The sequence below is a fragment of the Heptranchias perlo genome, chromosome 31, assembly GCF_035084215.1.
Source record: "Heptranchias perlo isolate sHepPer1 chromosome 31, sHepPer1.hap1, whole genome shotgun sequence".
NCBI classification, from domain to species: domain Eukaryota; kingdom Metazoa; phylum Chordata; class Chondrichthyes; order Hexanchiformes; family Hexanchidae; genus Heptranchias; species Heptranchias perlo.
In genome coordinates this window covers 19,052,172-19,067,094 of record NC_090355.1, presented here as the reverse complement: position 1 = coordinate 19,067,094, position 14,923 = coordinate 19,052,172, and the positions used below count along the sequence as shown (strand labels likewise).

Below are 14,923 nucleotides of genomic sequence, written 5' to 3'. Positions count from 1 at the left end.
CCATGTGCTGCTCAACTGTTTACAGTAATGACTGCTACTTAACACCCAACTATCTCAACTGACTTTTCAGCTAGCTAGTTAAAGCAACCAAGTGTAAAGTGAGCTCCTCAGTAAACTAGCGGCTTTTTGTTTAAAGTGCTGTTATTTACAAAATGTATCTCCTTGTATGGCAAGCAGAACCTAAGCGTTAAAAATATTGTTCAAGCTGAGTTTTCTTCTATCAAAGGAATGTTTAAAATTACAACATTTTATCTTCTAGTATATTTAAACAATTGTAAACAATTTTACATCACCAAGTTATAGTCCAACAATTTTTATTTGAAATCTACAAGCTTTCGGAGGCTTCCTCCTTCGTCAGGTAATTTACCTGACGAAGGAGGAAGCCTCCGAAAGCTTGTAGATTTCAAATAAAAATTGTTGGGCTATAACTTGGTGTTGTAAAATTGTTTACAATTGTCAACCCCAGTCCATCACCGGCATCTCCACATCATGACTATATTTAAACAGTCAGTGAGCCCAGTGTCCGATGGATAGACTCACTAACCAGATGGTATTACTCAATAACACCTGTCTGACAAACTAGGATATACAATGTTCTAATTTTAAATGGGGAAAATTTAACGCTGTGCTTGCCATATTAGGAGAGCTATAACCTGTCAATATGCTAACATTAAATATTCAGTACTTAGAACACAGAAGCTCAGCGCAGCAGCAAAGGGCTCAGAGGCTCGACTCGCTTTGCATCTGCAAAGGCATCATTAAGGAGTGAATTAATGGGCTTGGAATAATGTCTGCATTCCACACGTCACCTTCCTAGAGCTAACCAATATGGTGTCAGATACCAACCTTCTACACTCCAACGATTTACAGTTTGGGACTCTTTCATACCTTGCACACCACCTGCTAAACTGGAGTGTTAGCATCTGGAAAAGCATCTGATTAAGAAGCAAATATCAATGGGTTCAATATTCCAAATGCACGTCACATCTCGTATGATTTGGCTGCAGGTGTGAATTGCATGGGAATTAGAAAATCGGCGTAAAGTGACAGGATTTAGACTCAGATCTTCACCTATTGGTCCCAATACAATCACAAAGAGAAAAACTGCTGGGGAAGAAAAATAGTAGGGTTGAAATCCTGTGGCAGTTTCCACAGCTGCACACTAGGAACCTTGTACACACATCAAGTACAAAGAAAGTTCTGAAATTCTCCAACTTGCTCTTAACAACATTTATGAATGCCGCTATTTGAAATGCAGATTTAAAGGTGCATATTCTCTGTAATTTATCACATAGGTGCAGGATGAAGAACATCAAATGCAAGTTCTCAGTTGCAACAAAATGAAAGATATTAGTTCATATGAGATTTAACTTCCTAAGAATATATTCATTTTCCAGCTAATATTGAAATCAAACAGAATTTAATAAAACATTTTTTTTTAAAAAAGGACAGCAGCTACAGTCTCTAGTTCAGTCAGAAAAGCTGCAGCATTTACACCTACATTGTCCAGGTCTTTCCTGAGTGCGATCTTGCTAGTAACCAGTTCATGTGCAAGGTCATCATTTTCCTGTTCCAATCTCATATTTGCCTCCTGTAGACGTCTGTTCTCACGCTGGAGAAAAGCAGAACTGATCAATTGGGAGGTGAAAATTATTTATAAATCACCTTTAGACTAACAATATACTTCTCTAAATTGAACCGCTAACTCAAAGCCAAGCCACGTAGTTAAATCTTCATGAGTCATCATTCAACTCGAATGCACAACATCCTAACGTAATATTTAACAAGCCCTGTAAACAAATGTGATAAAAAAAACTGCAATTTCAGAGTCAGCACTAAAACTCTGAATACAACTGAACAAAATTTTAAGGCTGAGCAGTTTAACATTTTTATTTCCATGTGAAAGGACAAACACACTGCTCTGCACAAAACACTCGAGCTTCAGCAGATATCATTCACCTCTTCATGGTATCAATAGGCAAGAAGCAGAACTAAGTGAGAAAAGTGTGAAAGCTACACCAACTATCTGCTAACTTTGTGTAGGGGTTGAGATTAATAGCTTCTGGAAAACTACTTATGACCTTTGTTAACCAATGGCATTTGCCAGAAAGATAAAGCAAGTTTAATGTGAAAAAAGGAGCAGAGAAATAACATGGTTCTAATCCAGGCTGTTAGAAGGCGATTAATACACTGTTTACATTGTCAAGATTTGGCATTTCCTACCATTTGGACACTATAGAGCTCCTGAATTGTGCACTCCAACCTCACACTGGTAAGAAACAGATTTCCTGTTCTGAATTCTTAGGTGCTTTAAATCCCAGTATGAATAACATATTCTCCATTTGCCCCATGAATATTTCTGAAATTGGTGATAAACTTAGATAAAGCCTTTGGAGGGACCAAAACATTCAACGCATATCTTCAGTGGCAGCATAAACGCTAGGCTTGTCAGTAACAGGCAAAAGATGCCACTAACTCTGTACAGCCCAAGAAATTAGTTTCATTATTGCTGGCTTATGTGAATCTTTCCAAATCTCCAGGGATTGCAGCAAAACCCAAAAAGTGTACTTGCATTAAAATCAACCTAGTTACTGTAGGAACCGTCTTGTAATATAAATGAGGCAATTTTTCTAACAGGACTGAAAACTGGCATTCGAGAACTTATTTCACTGCAGTAAACTGACTACATCAAGTCTCCAGCACAGAAACAGACCATTCGGCCCAACTAGTTTATGCCAGCGTTTATGCTCCACACGAGCCTCCAACCTCCCTATTTTGTCTAACCCTATCAGCATACCCTTCTAGTCCTTTCTCCCTCGTGCTTATCCAGCTTCCCTTTAAATGCATCTATGCTGTTTACCTCAACTATTCCTTGTGGTAGCGAGTTCCACATTCTTACCACTCTTTGGATAAATTCCCTATTGGATTTATTAGTGACTATCTTATATTTATGATCTCTAGTTTTGTACTCCCCCACAAGTGGAAACATTTTCTCCATGTTTACCTTGTCAAACCCTTCCATTATCTGAAAGCTCTCCATCAGGTCAGCCCTCAGCCTTCTCTTTTCTAGAGAAAAGAGCCTCAGCGTGTTCAGCCTTTCCTGATAAGTATATTCTCTCAGTTCTGACATCATCCTTGTGAATCTTTTTTGCACCCTCTTCAATGCCTCTACATCCTGTCTATAATATGGAGACCAGAACTGTGCACAGTACTCCAAGTGTGGTCTAATCAAGGTTCTATACAAGTTTAACATAACTTTTCTCCTTTAATAGATTCAATGACAACTATATATTCAAACATGGATATCAGGTAATTGGCTGCAGATACCAATTTATTATTTCTTACCTCAAACCTTTCAACAGGATCTTCCTGTTGAGCCTGCTGTTCCCGCATTACCAGGTATTCCTTTTCGTATTTCTTAAGCTTTTTCTGACTGATCTGGAACATATGGACATTAATAAATTAATCATTTCAAACTAAACAGCAGTAAATTTATTTTTTCACTTCATACTTTAGTAGTAATGTGAAGCATGGTTAGAAAAAAGTTCTCATCAGTGGGCACCTGTCTAAAAATGGACTGTTCTTATAATTAGTGATCTTTCATTATATGTATTTTAAAACAAAGTTACTAGTAGCTTGACTGATAGTTCAATAAGTAAATGCACTGTGTGGTACAAGAGGTAATCATACAGACACATACGTTAAATCCCTGATCTGTATTGAGTTAGCCACTAATGCAGGGCAGCAGTAGAATTCGTTCCAGCAGCCTCACCGGTGGGGGGGGGGGGGGGGGGAAAAGAGAAAGAGGGGGGAATATTATAGCTAGCTCGGGGTTGTTATCTGGAAAGCTCCACATGTATGCAGACGATGCACATACATATGTGGTCATGTTGTGACAGGCTCCCAGGCACTCACTGTCCTGGGTAAGTTGCACCACCATCATGAATTGGACTGTATGCCTGAGTCAACCCTACAGGAAGGTAAGTGTAAGATGTGGGGATTTGAAACAAAATATTCAGAGAGTGACTATGTTTGCAATTACACCAGCATATCTATTAGTGAGCTAGAAGAAAAAACAACCACAAATGGGAATGACCTCAAAGTATGTTAAAACAAATCATGCCCAATCTGTAATCCTAAATAAAGTGGATTTAAAAAGCAAAAATCCATAAAATACTTGTTTTTACGTTTACCGGCTTTTTACAAAATGTAATCCTGCACTGAACTGAGACTTATAAAAGTTCATATTTATACCACGTGTTTTGCCCAAATAATTCAATGCTCTATCTAGTTATGTACAACTGAATATTTTTTCACACAATGCAATCAAATAAAATTCTTCTAAAAACATGCAAGTCCAGTTAAGTGTTTGCTTCTGTACTGAATACAAAGCAGGTATGAAATGTTTACTTCATTACCTTCATGCTGCAAGCCAGCTCCATCAGCTTTTTAGCATTTTCCTCTGAGCGATACCTTTTAGGAAGCTGAACACGGAAAAACTTTAAGGCCCCTTCAAAGTCTGTTAATAGAAGATCGTCTTTTGAGGTCTGCAGAAGAGATTTTAACAGATTTTAGTGGTATCTGAACAAGTCTGTGGAATTGACAATCAGCATTCAGTAAAATCTTGGCATATAAACCTTTCTGCTCACTGCTGGGAGAGATTAAGTTTGTGCCAATGCATAGCTCAGATCGCTACTCTCATTCTAATCAGATTCTTTCATTAAATCAGGCCATCCTCACGTGAGCTGAAACACTGAACATGATTATACTGAAAGAATACAAAACAGTCTTTTCTGGTGAGAAGCACCGTCAGTATTACCCAGTTTTGTGCACAAATTATAAGGAAAAGGATTTTAAAAGTAATATAGCAGAAAATATCCAAAATTGAATTATCCCCAAACTATGCTCATGGGTGAAAATTAAAAACTTTTTCTGAAATAGCAAGTACATTTTACATGATATGTCTCAGGTGCAATTCTGCTCTTGTTCATAATAGAAGATATAACTCGGGAATATCTGAACAAAGTTTCATTCAGAATAATAAAGTATGACTGAAAACTCACCACAATAATATTAATGATGGCCTATATATAAATTAATCACAAGATCTTTAATGTACATTGATTAATATTTGTATATTAATACAAATTGAAAACATTTTTGAAGTAGCTTAAACAAACAATGTCAACGTCTCCACTTTTGGTGGAGATAAACACTGACAACTATAAACACCATCATTTAAACGACAGTGAATGTATAAGAAAAGTTATGACTCTTACCTTCAGTAAAGCAAGTGCAACATTGAAGATAACACTTATCCCCTTAAAAAAATTACAAAAGTTTAGGTAAGCTTGTGTAAGAAAACATTCCTGAACGTTTTCAAGTTCATTTTTCACACAGTATACAAGTACATGTGATGTAAACAGTTTCAAGAAAGTTATTAACAATCTATATAGTTAACTTCTATTTTGGTTTTAAATGCTCAAGCGCCGAAGATAAACCAGACACAGCAGCTTAATTAAGCATAATTGATCTGTCATTCCCATGTAAAAGCAAAGGCATTTTTATTTTTGAAGCTGAACGCTGAGGATTGACTGACTGGTGAGAACAGAACAGCACAATGGTCCACTGTATTAGGCCACAATGGAACTACGGCAACAATTTTGACAAGACAGCCTTAAGTTCAACAGCATTTCCATTTGCATCAGGCAGCAATTCACAAATTGGCATATTCAATATTACAGGCAACAATACTTGTTAAATCCAAACAGATGTAGGAGAGTGTGTGTGTGTGTGTGTGTGTGTGTGTGTGTGTGTGTGTGTGTGAGAGAGAGAGAGAGAGAGAGAGACAGGGCTTCCAATACAGCGAGTGTTCAAATGTTAATACATTTCTCTTTTGCATTTCTAGTTTGTTAAAATGTATTCCTTCATTTCTCAAGCTCTAAGCTTTTCTATGAAAAGGACTTGTTTTGAATTCCACAAAAGACGTGATTAACATAATTTAATACAAAATACACAATTGCCATCTTTGGCAATGTTACTTAAGGGAAGAAAAAGGTTTCTAAAACAGTCAAGATTATTATTAAAACAAAAATGTTCTTTCAACTATTTTGGTATTTTAAATGGACAAGCAAACAAAATGCATGACCTCCTTCGTTTACTGCACAGAGGCTGCACTGATTTTTAAAGCAAAACAAAAGTTTAAATTTGGCATGCAAGTTAATTTTTTTTCTGGGGGGGGGGGGGGGGGGAAAGAGGGGAAGAGGGGAGGTGCTGTACCCGATAAAACATGGAACATTTCTACACAAAGGCCCTGGTCTGGAAGGGTGAGATTCCTTATTTATTTTATAAAAAAGAAAAAGAAAAACTTGGGCTGAAAGCTGATTTTTAAAAAAAAACATTTACAAGAACAAAAGAAAAAGTCAAGGGAGAGAAAAGACTACTCCGTCCATTGAAGCTCATTCCTCTTCTGCTATATCAACTCGCTCAGCGTAACCAACTATATTTTGAACTTTGCTAACCTGATGGATTATTTCAAACGTTATATAAAAAAAACTAAATAACCAGCTTAGATTTACTTCTCTAGTCTTTCCTCATCGCTTATCCCCTTTACAGTTGGAATAATTCCTATTACTCTTGTGCATTCACACACTACAATGCATTTATGTCCCCTCTGAAGCATTGTGCCTCAAACTGTACTCAGTTCCAAGTGTGGTCCAACTAGTGAATTCTAAAGTCTCAGCATAATTTCTGTTGATTCATTATTCTTACCATTTATCTCAACATTGTTCTTTTTTCAAATTGCCTCTCCACATTGTTTGCTTACAAAACAACTTCAAAAGCAATTAATTTGCTATGAAGCACTTTGGGACATCCTGAGGATATGAAAGTTGCTATAAAATACAAATTCTTTTTCTACCTTTAAAAATAACACGGCTATTGTCACTTCCAAGTCTCTTTCTAGATCTATGTTAATTCTATCCCCTTCGTTGTACACTTATTTTGCTCATTGTTTTGCCTTATATGCAATACCTTATTTCATATATTATTTGTATACTCATTGGTCTATATTGTTAATTGCATCCTACTACTCTCCCTATTTGAGTATTGCATGTAAACGTAATGAACTTACAATTAGTTTTTGCATCAATTTTGATATTAAACAATGGGGGCATAAGCACTGGCATTTAAGTTCTCCAGTCAACAACTTCCCTCTGTCCAACACTAAAGCTCTCACTAGAACTCTCTATCCTATTATTTAACCAACTTCTTATCGAGTCCCACAATTTACCCTGCAATGGTTTGTAGTTTTACTAGAAGTCTTTCATGTAGGTGATTGATGAAGGTTTTCTGAAAGTCCAAATAAAATATCATGGGGGAATTTTACTCAATTTTATTTATAATATTCTCAAAGAAATTGAGGAGATTTGTCAAAGAGGATCTTCCTCTTTGGGCTGTTTAGTATGTTATTAAGCTACTACTGCATACGTATTTCACCACTTTAGTTCTTGGATAAAATAATATGTATCATTCAAAGATTAATCTTCGACTGGCAGGTCTGTAGCTGCCCGATCAGATTTGTTCCTTGTTGTGAACATAGGTATGTTTGCTTGCTTCCAATGCTGTGTAACATCTTCAGCACACAATAATTCTTCATCGGTGTAATAATTTAAAAAACGCTCACATAACTTAGAAATCCACTGTAAAGATATTATTTCCTATAAGAAGTCGATGGTAACCAGTGTTTAATAGGTAACTAAGTTTATGCAGTAGGCAGCTAGCTGTTCTGATCAGAAAAAGCCTCAGCACCCTGGGTTAAGGAGGGAAAGATTGGCCGGGTTTCTGGTTCATGATCATTGCCAGCAATTCATGTTGAAAGTGTGTGCACGCATGCATGGACATGCGGCCCACATCATGCTCAGCTGTGATCCCTCCTGTGGTTAAATAGCTGCCAACACTGTGAAAGCTCACACATGAATAACGGTGACTTGGGCAAGGCACCGAAGGGTGAACAATGTCCCAGCAAGGAGCTGGAGTCTTCAGGAGTGGAAGAAATGGGGAAAGGAAAATTGGTAAACAGGATTTAACAGACTTTGTCTATTGTCAAAGCACCTTTACATTGCTTATAAATATTACTGTGGAGCATTGAATTTACAGCTGTGCTGGTTGTACCATGGAGCTGTACTTGGCACTCCCATCACTGCTGACCTATGCTGGTTTCCAATCCCACAACATATCAAATTTTAAATCCTCAACCTCATCTACAAATACATCCACATTTAAATGCAAGTGTTGTTGCTAGCAGAATTGTATTGATATATTTCTCCATTGCCCTGGTTACACTGCAGGGTCACAACCAGTGCAGTTCCAAGTCTGCATTTAGATGTTTTTCCTACATGCCCTGCATACAATTTATTTGGGTGGTTGGCGCGGGATTAGTGCATACTAATTACGACAGATAGTAGGTGGTAGCAGCAGTGAATGGGTCAGTCAAAATTGTGACAAAGGGAATTCAGTAGTATGTCCATCAACAGTTTATATGAATGAATGAATTTGCATTTATATAGTGCCTTTCATGACTTCAGGATGTTCCAATTATATTAGAATATATCTGAATCATTACCAACATGAAATTTAAATCTAAGGTGGTTCTAGGGAAATCAGCATTGAATGTTAAAACAAATTATAGTCTGAAGGGACCTTCCACACCAGTATAGGATCAACAAGGTCATCCGTGTCCGGAACCACAAGAGATGGGTGAGATCCTAAATGAATATTTCACATCGGTATTTACGGTTGAGAAAGGCATGGATGTTAGGGAACTTGGGGAAATAAATAGTGATGTCTTGAGGAGTGTACATATTACAGAGAGGGAGGTGCTGGAAGTCTTAACACGCATCAAGGTAGGTAAATCTCCGGGACCTGATGAAATGTATCCCAGGACGTTATGGGAGGTTAGGGAGGAAATTGCGGGTCCCCCAGCAGAGATATTTGAATCATCGACAGCTACAGGTGAGGTGCCTGAAGATTGGAGGGTAGCAAATATTGTGCCTTTGTTTAAGAAGGGCGGCAGGGAAAAGCCTGGGAACTACAGACCGGTGAGCCTGACATCTGTAGTGGGTAAGTTGTTGGAGGGTATTCTGAGAGACAGGATCTACAGGCATTTGGAGAGGCAGGGACTGATTAGGAACAGTCAGCATGGTTTTGTGAGAGGAAAATCATGTCTCACGAATTTGATTGAGTTTTTTGAAGGGGTAACCAAGAAGATAGATGAGGGCTGTGCCGTAGACGTGGTCTACATGGACTTTAGCAAAGCCTTTGACAAGGTACCGCATGGTAGGTTGTTACATGAGGTTAAATCTCACGGGATCCAAGGTGAGGTAGCCAATTGGATACAAAATTGGATTGACGACAGAAAACAGAGGGTGGTTGTAGAGGGTTGTTTTTCAAACTGGAGGCCTGTGACCAGCGGTGTGCCTCAGGGATCGGTGCTGGGTCCGCTGTTATTTGTTATTTATATTAATGATTTGGATGAGAATTTAGGAGGCATAGTTAGTAAGTTTGCAGATGACACCAAGATTGGTGACATTGTGGACAGTGAAGAAGGTTATCTAGGATTGCAACGGGATCTTGATAAATTGAGCCAGTGGGCCGATGAATGGCAGATGGAGTTTAATTTAGATAAATGTGAGGTGATGCATTTTGGTAGATCGAATCGGGCCAGGACCTACTCCGTTAATGGTAGGGCGTTGGGGAGAGTTATAGAACAAAGAGTTCTAGGAGTACAGGTTCATAGCTCCTTGAAAGTGGAGTCACAGGTGGATAGGGTGGTGAAGAAGGCATTCAGCATGCTTGGTTTCATTGGTCAGAACATTGAATACAGGAGTTGGGATGTCTTGTTGAAGTTGTACAAGACATTAGTAAGGCCACACTTGGAATACTGTGTACAGTTCTGGTCACCCTATTATAGAAAGGATATTATTAAACTAGAAAGAGTGCAGAAAAGATTTACTAGGATGCTACCGGGACTTGATGGTTTGACTTATAGGGAGAGGTTGGATAGACAGACTTTTTCCCCTGGAGAGTAGGAGGTTTAGGGGTGATCTTATAGAAGTCTATAAAATAATGAGGGGCATAGATAAGGTAGATAGTCAAAATCTTTTTCCAAAGGTAGGGGTGTCTATAACGAGGGGGCATAGATTTAAGGTGAGAGGGGAGAGATACAAAAGGGTCCAGAGGGGCAATTTTTTCACTCAAAGGGTGGTGAGTGTCTGGAACGAGCTGCCAGAGGCAGTAGTAGAGGCGGGTACAATTTTGTCTTTTAAAAAGCATTTGGACAGTTACATGGGTAAGATGGGAATAGAGGGATATGGGCCAAGTGCAGGCAATTGGGACTAGCTTAGTGGTATAAACTGGGCGACATGGACATGTTGGGCCGAAGGGCCCGTTTCCATGTTGTAAACTTATATGATTATATGATTCTATTCTAGTATAGATTATATATAATACTTTGTTCATACCATAAGATCCCATTCAATACAAATTGATGACAAATAAAAGGGCTGTCCCTTTTCACACTGCAATCTTCAATCCATTACTCAAAAACAAAAGATCTGACTGACTAGTGAGTGGACATCAATCTATGCTGAAGTCCTGCATTCTTAGAATATGCACATAATCTCTTGTGTTAAATTAAATCTCTCTTATCCAACACAGAATTTGGGGGCTGTGGACTTATTAGAAAAGGCAAGTGAACTAGAGTGAGTACACAACTTAGTTAATGTATACCACCTGCATCAGGCATAGATGAATGGGGAAGCTTTGAACTGCAGTACAATATTTAGACTGGTTTTCAAAATAATTTTTAGTATAATAGTTATCTGGATAACCAAATCTTTGGTCATGGCTATTTTTGAACTGACCTATCAAAAATGTATCCTCCTTTTGCAAAGGATTACTGTCCCTTCCCTGAAATCACAACTCAGCTGAAATTCCAGATATCTAGAATCTTTAAAAAAAATTATGGCCTAGAAGTAAGGTCTATTTGACAAAAGTTAAAAATGTCAAACAAACCACCACTCTTTAAACATACCCTGTGATCAAAAGTACATTATTCAGTACACCAAAAACACACACAAGCCTGTGTTCCAGTGGCATCTGAATAGATTGGTTGTCCTAAACAGCACCACCATATGGCCAATATAAAAGTACAGCTATTTTCATGGTTAAATCGCAGCTTGATGAGGAACTATTGTACAGTGTTCCTTAATTCTCTTTCTTTCCTCTATTTCAGAAAAATTTGCATGGCTGCTAAATAAAGAAATGCCCCTCTGTATCACAATATGCGATTGTGTTCAGCATAAGCCTGCAAACATGTCTTGATTGGTTAGTATTGAGGGGGAACTGCATTTTATTCATACTAAGGAAAGAACTACAAAAAGGTTTTATGGATCTGAGTAAACATATTTTCATGAAGAACATTTTGGATGTTGACAATATTTTGATGGAGGAAAAAGGTTTGAAAATATAGTATAAGTCATCACCATTAATTCTCAGCCTGTCTTTCACCACATCTGCTTCCCCAATTATTCTTTGGACAAACAATATTTTTTGACAACCAAATTTGATCCTTTCTCATTTGTGATTGTAACACATGGTTACATTCTCCAAATCAATACAACCTATTTATTCTCTGTCAGCAGAGGAAGACAGCATTTTATCTCCTATCCTTCCATGTTTTTTGTTAGGTCTGACTGGCAGTAGCTGATCAGCATCTCCAAATGGAAAAAAAATAACTGAACCTCAAGTTAATTACCCGTTTAAACTCAACTGCTTCTTAAAAATCTCATTTCAAAATCATCATTATGTATATAAATTTTGTCCCACTATCTTGACCACTCCAGAAAATATTCAAAAAATTGACATCAGAATCCCAAGCTACAAGGAGAGACTACGGTGATGAGCTCGTTTTTTCTAGAGAAGAATGAGAGGGGACCTTATTAAGGTATTCAAGATTCTTAATAGTATAGACAAGTTGAACCTTGAGAAACTGTTTGCCATGGCCCAGAGAATGGATGAAGCTAAGAGGGAAGATAAATTAACAAATTAGTTACAACTATTTCACACAAAGCATAGTGAATGTTTGGAATAGACTGCCCAAGGAAGTAATCAAGGCTGACAACATCGCAATTTTAAGAGGAAGTTAGACAGGCATTTGGCAAGAAAATCATTTGAGGAGTACAGGTAATAAATTGTGTATATTCTGCTCTTCAAGCATGGGGCCGAGCAGATTCAACAAAATGATCCTGTACATTCCTAAGTGCCTACTGTATTAAATCTGTATTTCAGTATCTAATTCAAGTGTAATTGTTCTCAACTTTCACTTGTTGCAGCGGGGAACCAATGCAACAGCTGCGGCTGATATGGTGCACAAGTAGAGGATACAAAATATATTTTTCAGAAATTGGAAAGATTTCTAGTGCACTTGAAACACGTTATGTGGCCAGGGTCAGGTGTAGCATGTGGAGAGAATCACTTGTTGCTGAGTCATGACTGTGCAGCCACACGACAGCTGATTCACCCAGCACGCTAAGTTGTTTCTGGCACACAAATGGAGTGCACCCTCTAACTGAATCACCTTGCTAAATCAATCACAGTCCTTTAGGTGGTCACAGAGTGAGGATCTAATGTGTTTTTAAAAAAATACAACACAGAAATGAGAGAAGGAAAAGAAAGACAAGAAAGAAAAGAACAAGCATGAAAGGAAAAATGGAGATAAATGAATGAAAGGAAAGACACAAGGCCCTCAGCAGCATTCTTGTGTACAAGTTAATATAACTCAACCCCTGTTAAGATATTTACAATCTTGCAATCAGTTGTTCTTTTGGCAAATTAAACTTGATATTCTGAAGGTTCAAAAATTTTCACTTTGAAAAGTACACTTACCTCACAAAGTAGCAGGTCAATGATGTGGAAGACCATATAGAGGGGAAACTTAGCAGTGAACAGAGTAAGAAACCACTGAGAGGCATACATGTGTGCTTCAAGACTGATATTTAAGAAGTGGTTGTACAAATCTGGAATGTACTCCTGAAAATAAAGACAACATTTATTAGTTGCCCGGTAGAAGACAGATCACTCACCTTCAGATGTAGCAGTGACCATTCTTGAAGTTAAGGTACACTCACTAAAAGTGTCTAATTCAATATAGGAATATCAAACAAGTTACTTGTCCCTTAAAAGGCCTTTACAGCCATAAGTCATGAATTTGCCTTCCTGCATTCTGTAAAAACATCTCAACAGGAGTCAATTTCAGTTTTTTTTTGTACCATTGGCATCAGTCACACTGTGATGTGTATAGTGCACTGCAGCAATTTTTGTTTACTTTTATGCAAGAAAAAAGACGCATTTATAAAGTGCCTTTCACAATCTCAGGACGTCCCAAAGTGCTTTACAACCAAAGTACTTTTGAAATGTAGTCACTACTGTAATGTAGGGAAACGCTGCAGCCAATTTGTGCGCAGCAAGGTCCCTCAAACAGCAATGGGATAATGACCAGATCATCTGTTTTAGGGGCTGGCTGTAGTCGGTGTAGAAGAAGAAAAAAAATCAGAGTACATTACAACAACAATCAAAACTAAATACCAAGTTACGATTAAAAAAGTGATAAAATGTTGACAAATTCCAAAGCAGCAACAGGAGATGAAATTTAGAAACAGAGGTCACAAAAACAGACCAGACCAAATTACTGTCCAAGCTCATCAAGTCTGGGGGAATAATACTGTCCCTTTGAGCGAGGGGTAACTGAAAGATCCTTAGAACCACAAAAGGCAAACAAGCAAGGACCATCCGAGTCCCAGAACAAACACTTAGGGCCTGATTTTAGCAGGCCTGCGGGTTTCCAGCAGGTTGGGTTTCGGGTGCGTGGCCTCCGCGCCCAGTGAAATTAGTGGGTTGCCCGCGCGATCGTAGCAGGCAATGCACTAATTGGAATCACTTACCTGCTCCTCCGGGCTCCGCGCTGCTGGTCTGCGCGTCGGGCGGGCTGCGCATGCGCAGTACAATCTGTCAGCTGGAGGCTCTCTACTTAAAGGGGCAGTCCTCCACTGACAGATGCTGCAACCAATGGAACAAATTACAGCATGGAGCAGCCCAAGGGGAAGGCTGCTCCCAGTTTAATGATGCCTCACCCCAGGTATCATCAGATGGGGTGAGGAGGAGGGGGAGGAGGAGGGGGAGGACAGAGATCTTCCACCCGGCGGGCAGGAGGAAGCAGCCTGCCTCTGCCACCAAGAAGGCCTGGCTCGAGGTGGCAGAGGGGGTCACCTGCACCACCAACATATCGCCCACCTGCATACAGTGCAGGAGGCGCTCCAATGACCTCAGTAGGTCAGCCACAATGAGAACACGTAGTCTTTCCCCTACACTCCGTCTGCCACAACACTGCCCCCACCCCACATCTCCTTCGGCACCGCCAACACTACTCTGTCACATCACCCCTCATACCCACTCAAACCCCATCCTCATCTTACCTGCACCTACTCACCTCGCCAGTACTCACCCGCCACTAACACGCAACCCAATCCTCATACAATCTCATGGCTCTATCCCATACTCACCCTCTCGTGCATCTCTCTCACGGCCAGCCTCACTCAACCTGCCACCACCTGTGCTGCAGCCACAGGGCATGCATCGCATATGTGCAGTAGGCAGCGTACGGCAAACGTGTCGTGAGCATGAAGGGGATGCACAAGGGTGTCTGAGGGTTTGCCATGGGTGTTACCTATATTGAATTTCAGAGCAACAAACATCACACATTATATTGGCACCACCACTGCCATGTCTCCGCGAATCCTGTCTGTTGTGTCCAATAATGCCCGCTCCTGGGTATCACTATGAGGACCCACCACTGATGCCACCCATT

The 14,923-nt window shown here is 39.3% G+C and overlaps 1 protein-coding gene across 4 annotated transcripts in view; it reads right to left on the bottom strand.

Annotated features, from left to right (window-relative positions):
* LOC137300543 (rab GTPase-activating protein 1) overlaps nt 1–14,923 on the bottom strand; it is a 178,786-nt gene that overhangs the window by 13,863 nt on the left and 150,000 nt on the right. For all 4 annotated transcript variants that reach the window (XM_067969676.1, XM_067969679.1, XM_067969677.1 and 1 more), the window contains 5 exons: nt 12,946–13,089; nt 5,280–5,321; nt 4,419–4,547; nt 3,346–3,438; nt 1,502–1,612 (listed from right to left, as the gene is read on the bottom strand). In XM_067969676.1, coding sequence (XP_067825777.1) covers nt 1,502–1,612; nt 3,346–3,438; nt 4,419–4,547; nt 5,280–5,321; nt 12,946–13,089 — 519 coding nt within the window. The remainder of the gene's footprint in view (nt 1–1,501; nt 1,613–3,345; nt 3,439–4,418; nt 4,548–5,279; nt 5,322–12,945; nt 13,090–14,923) is intronic.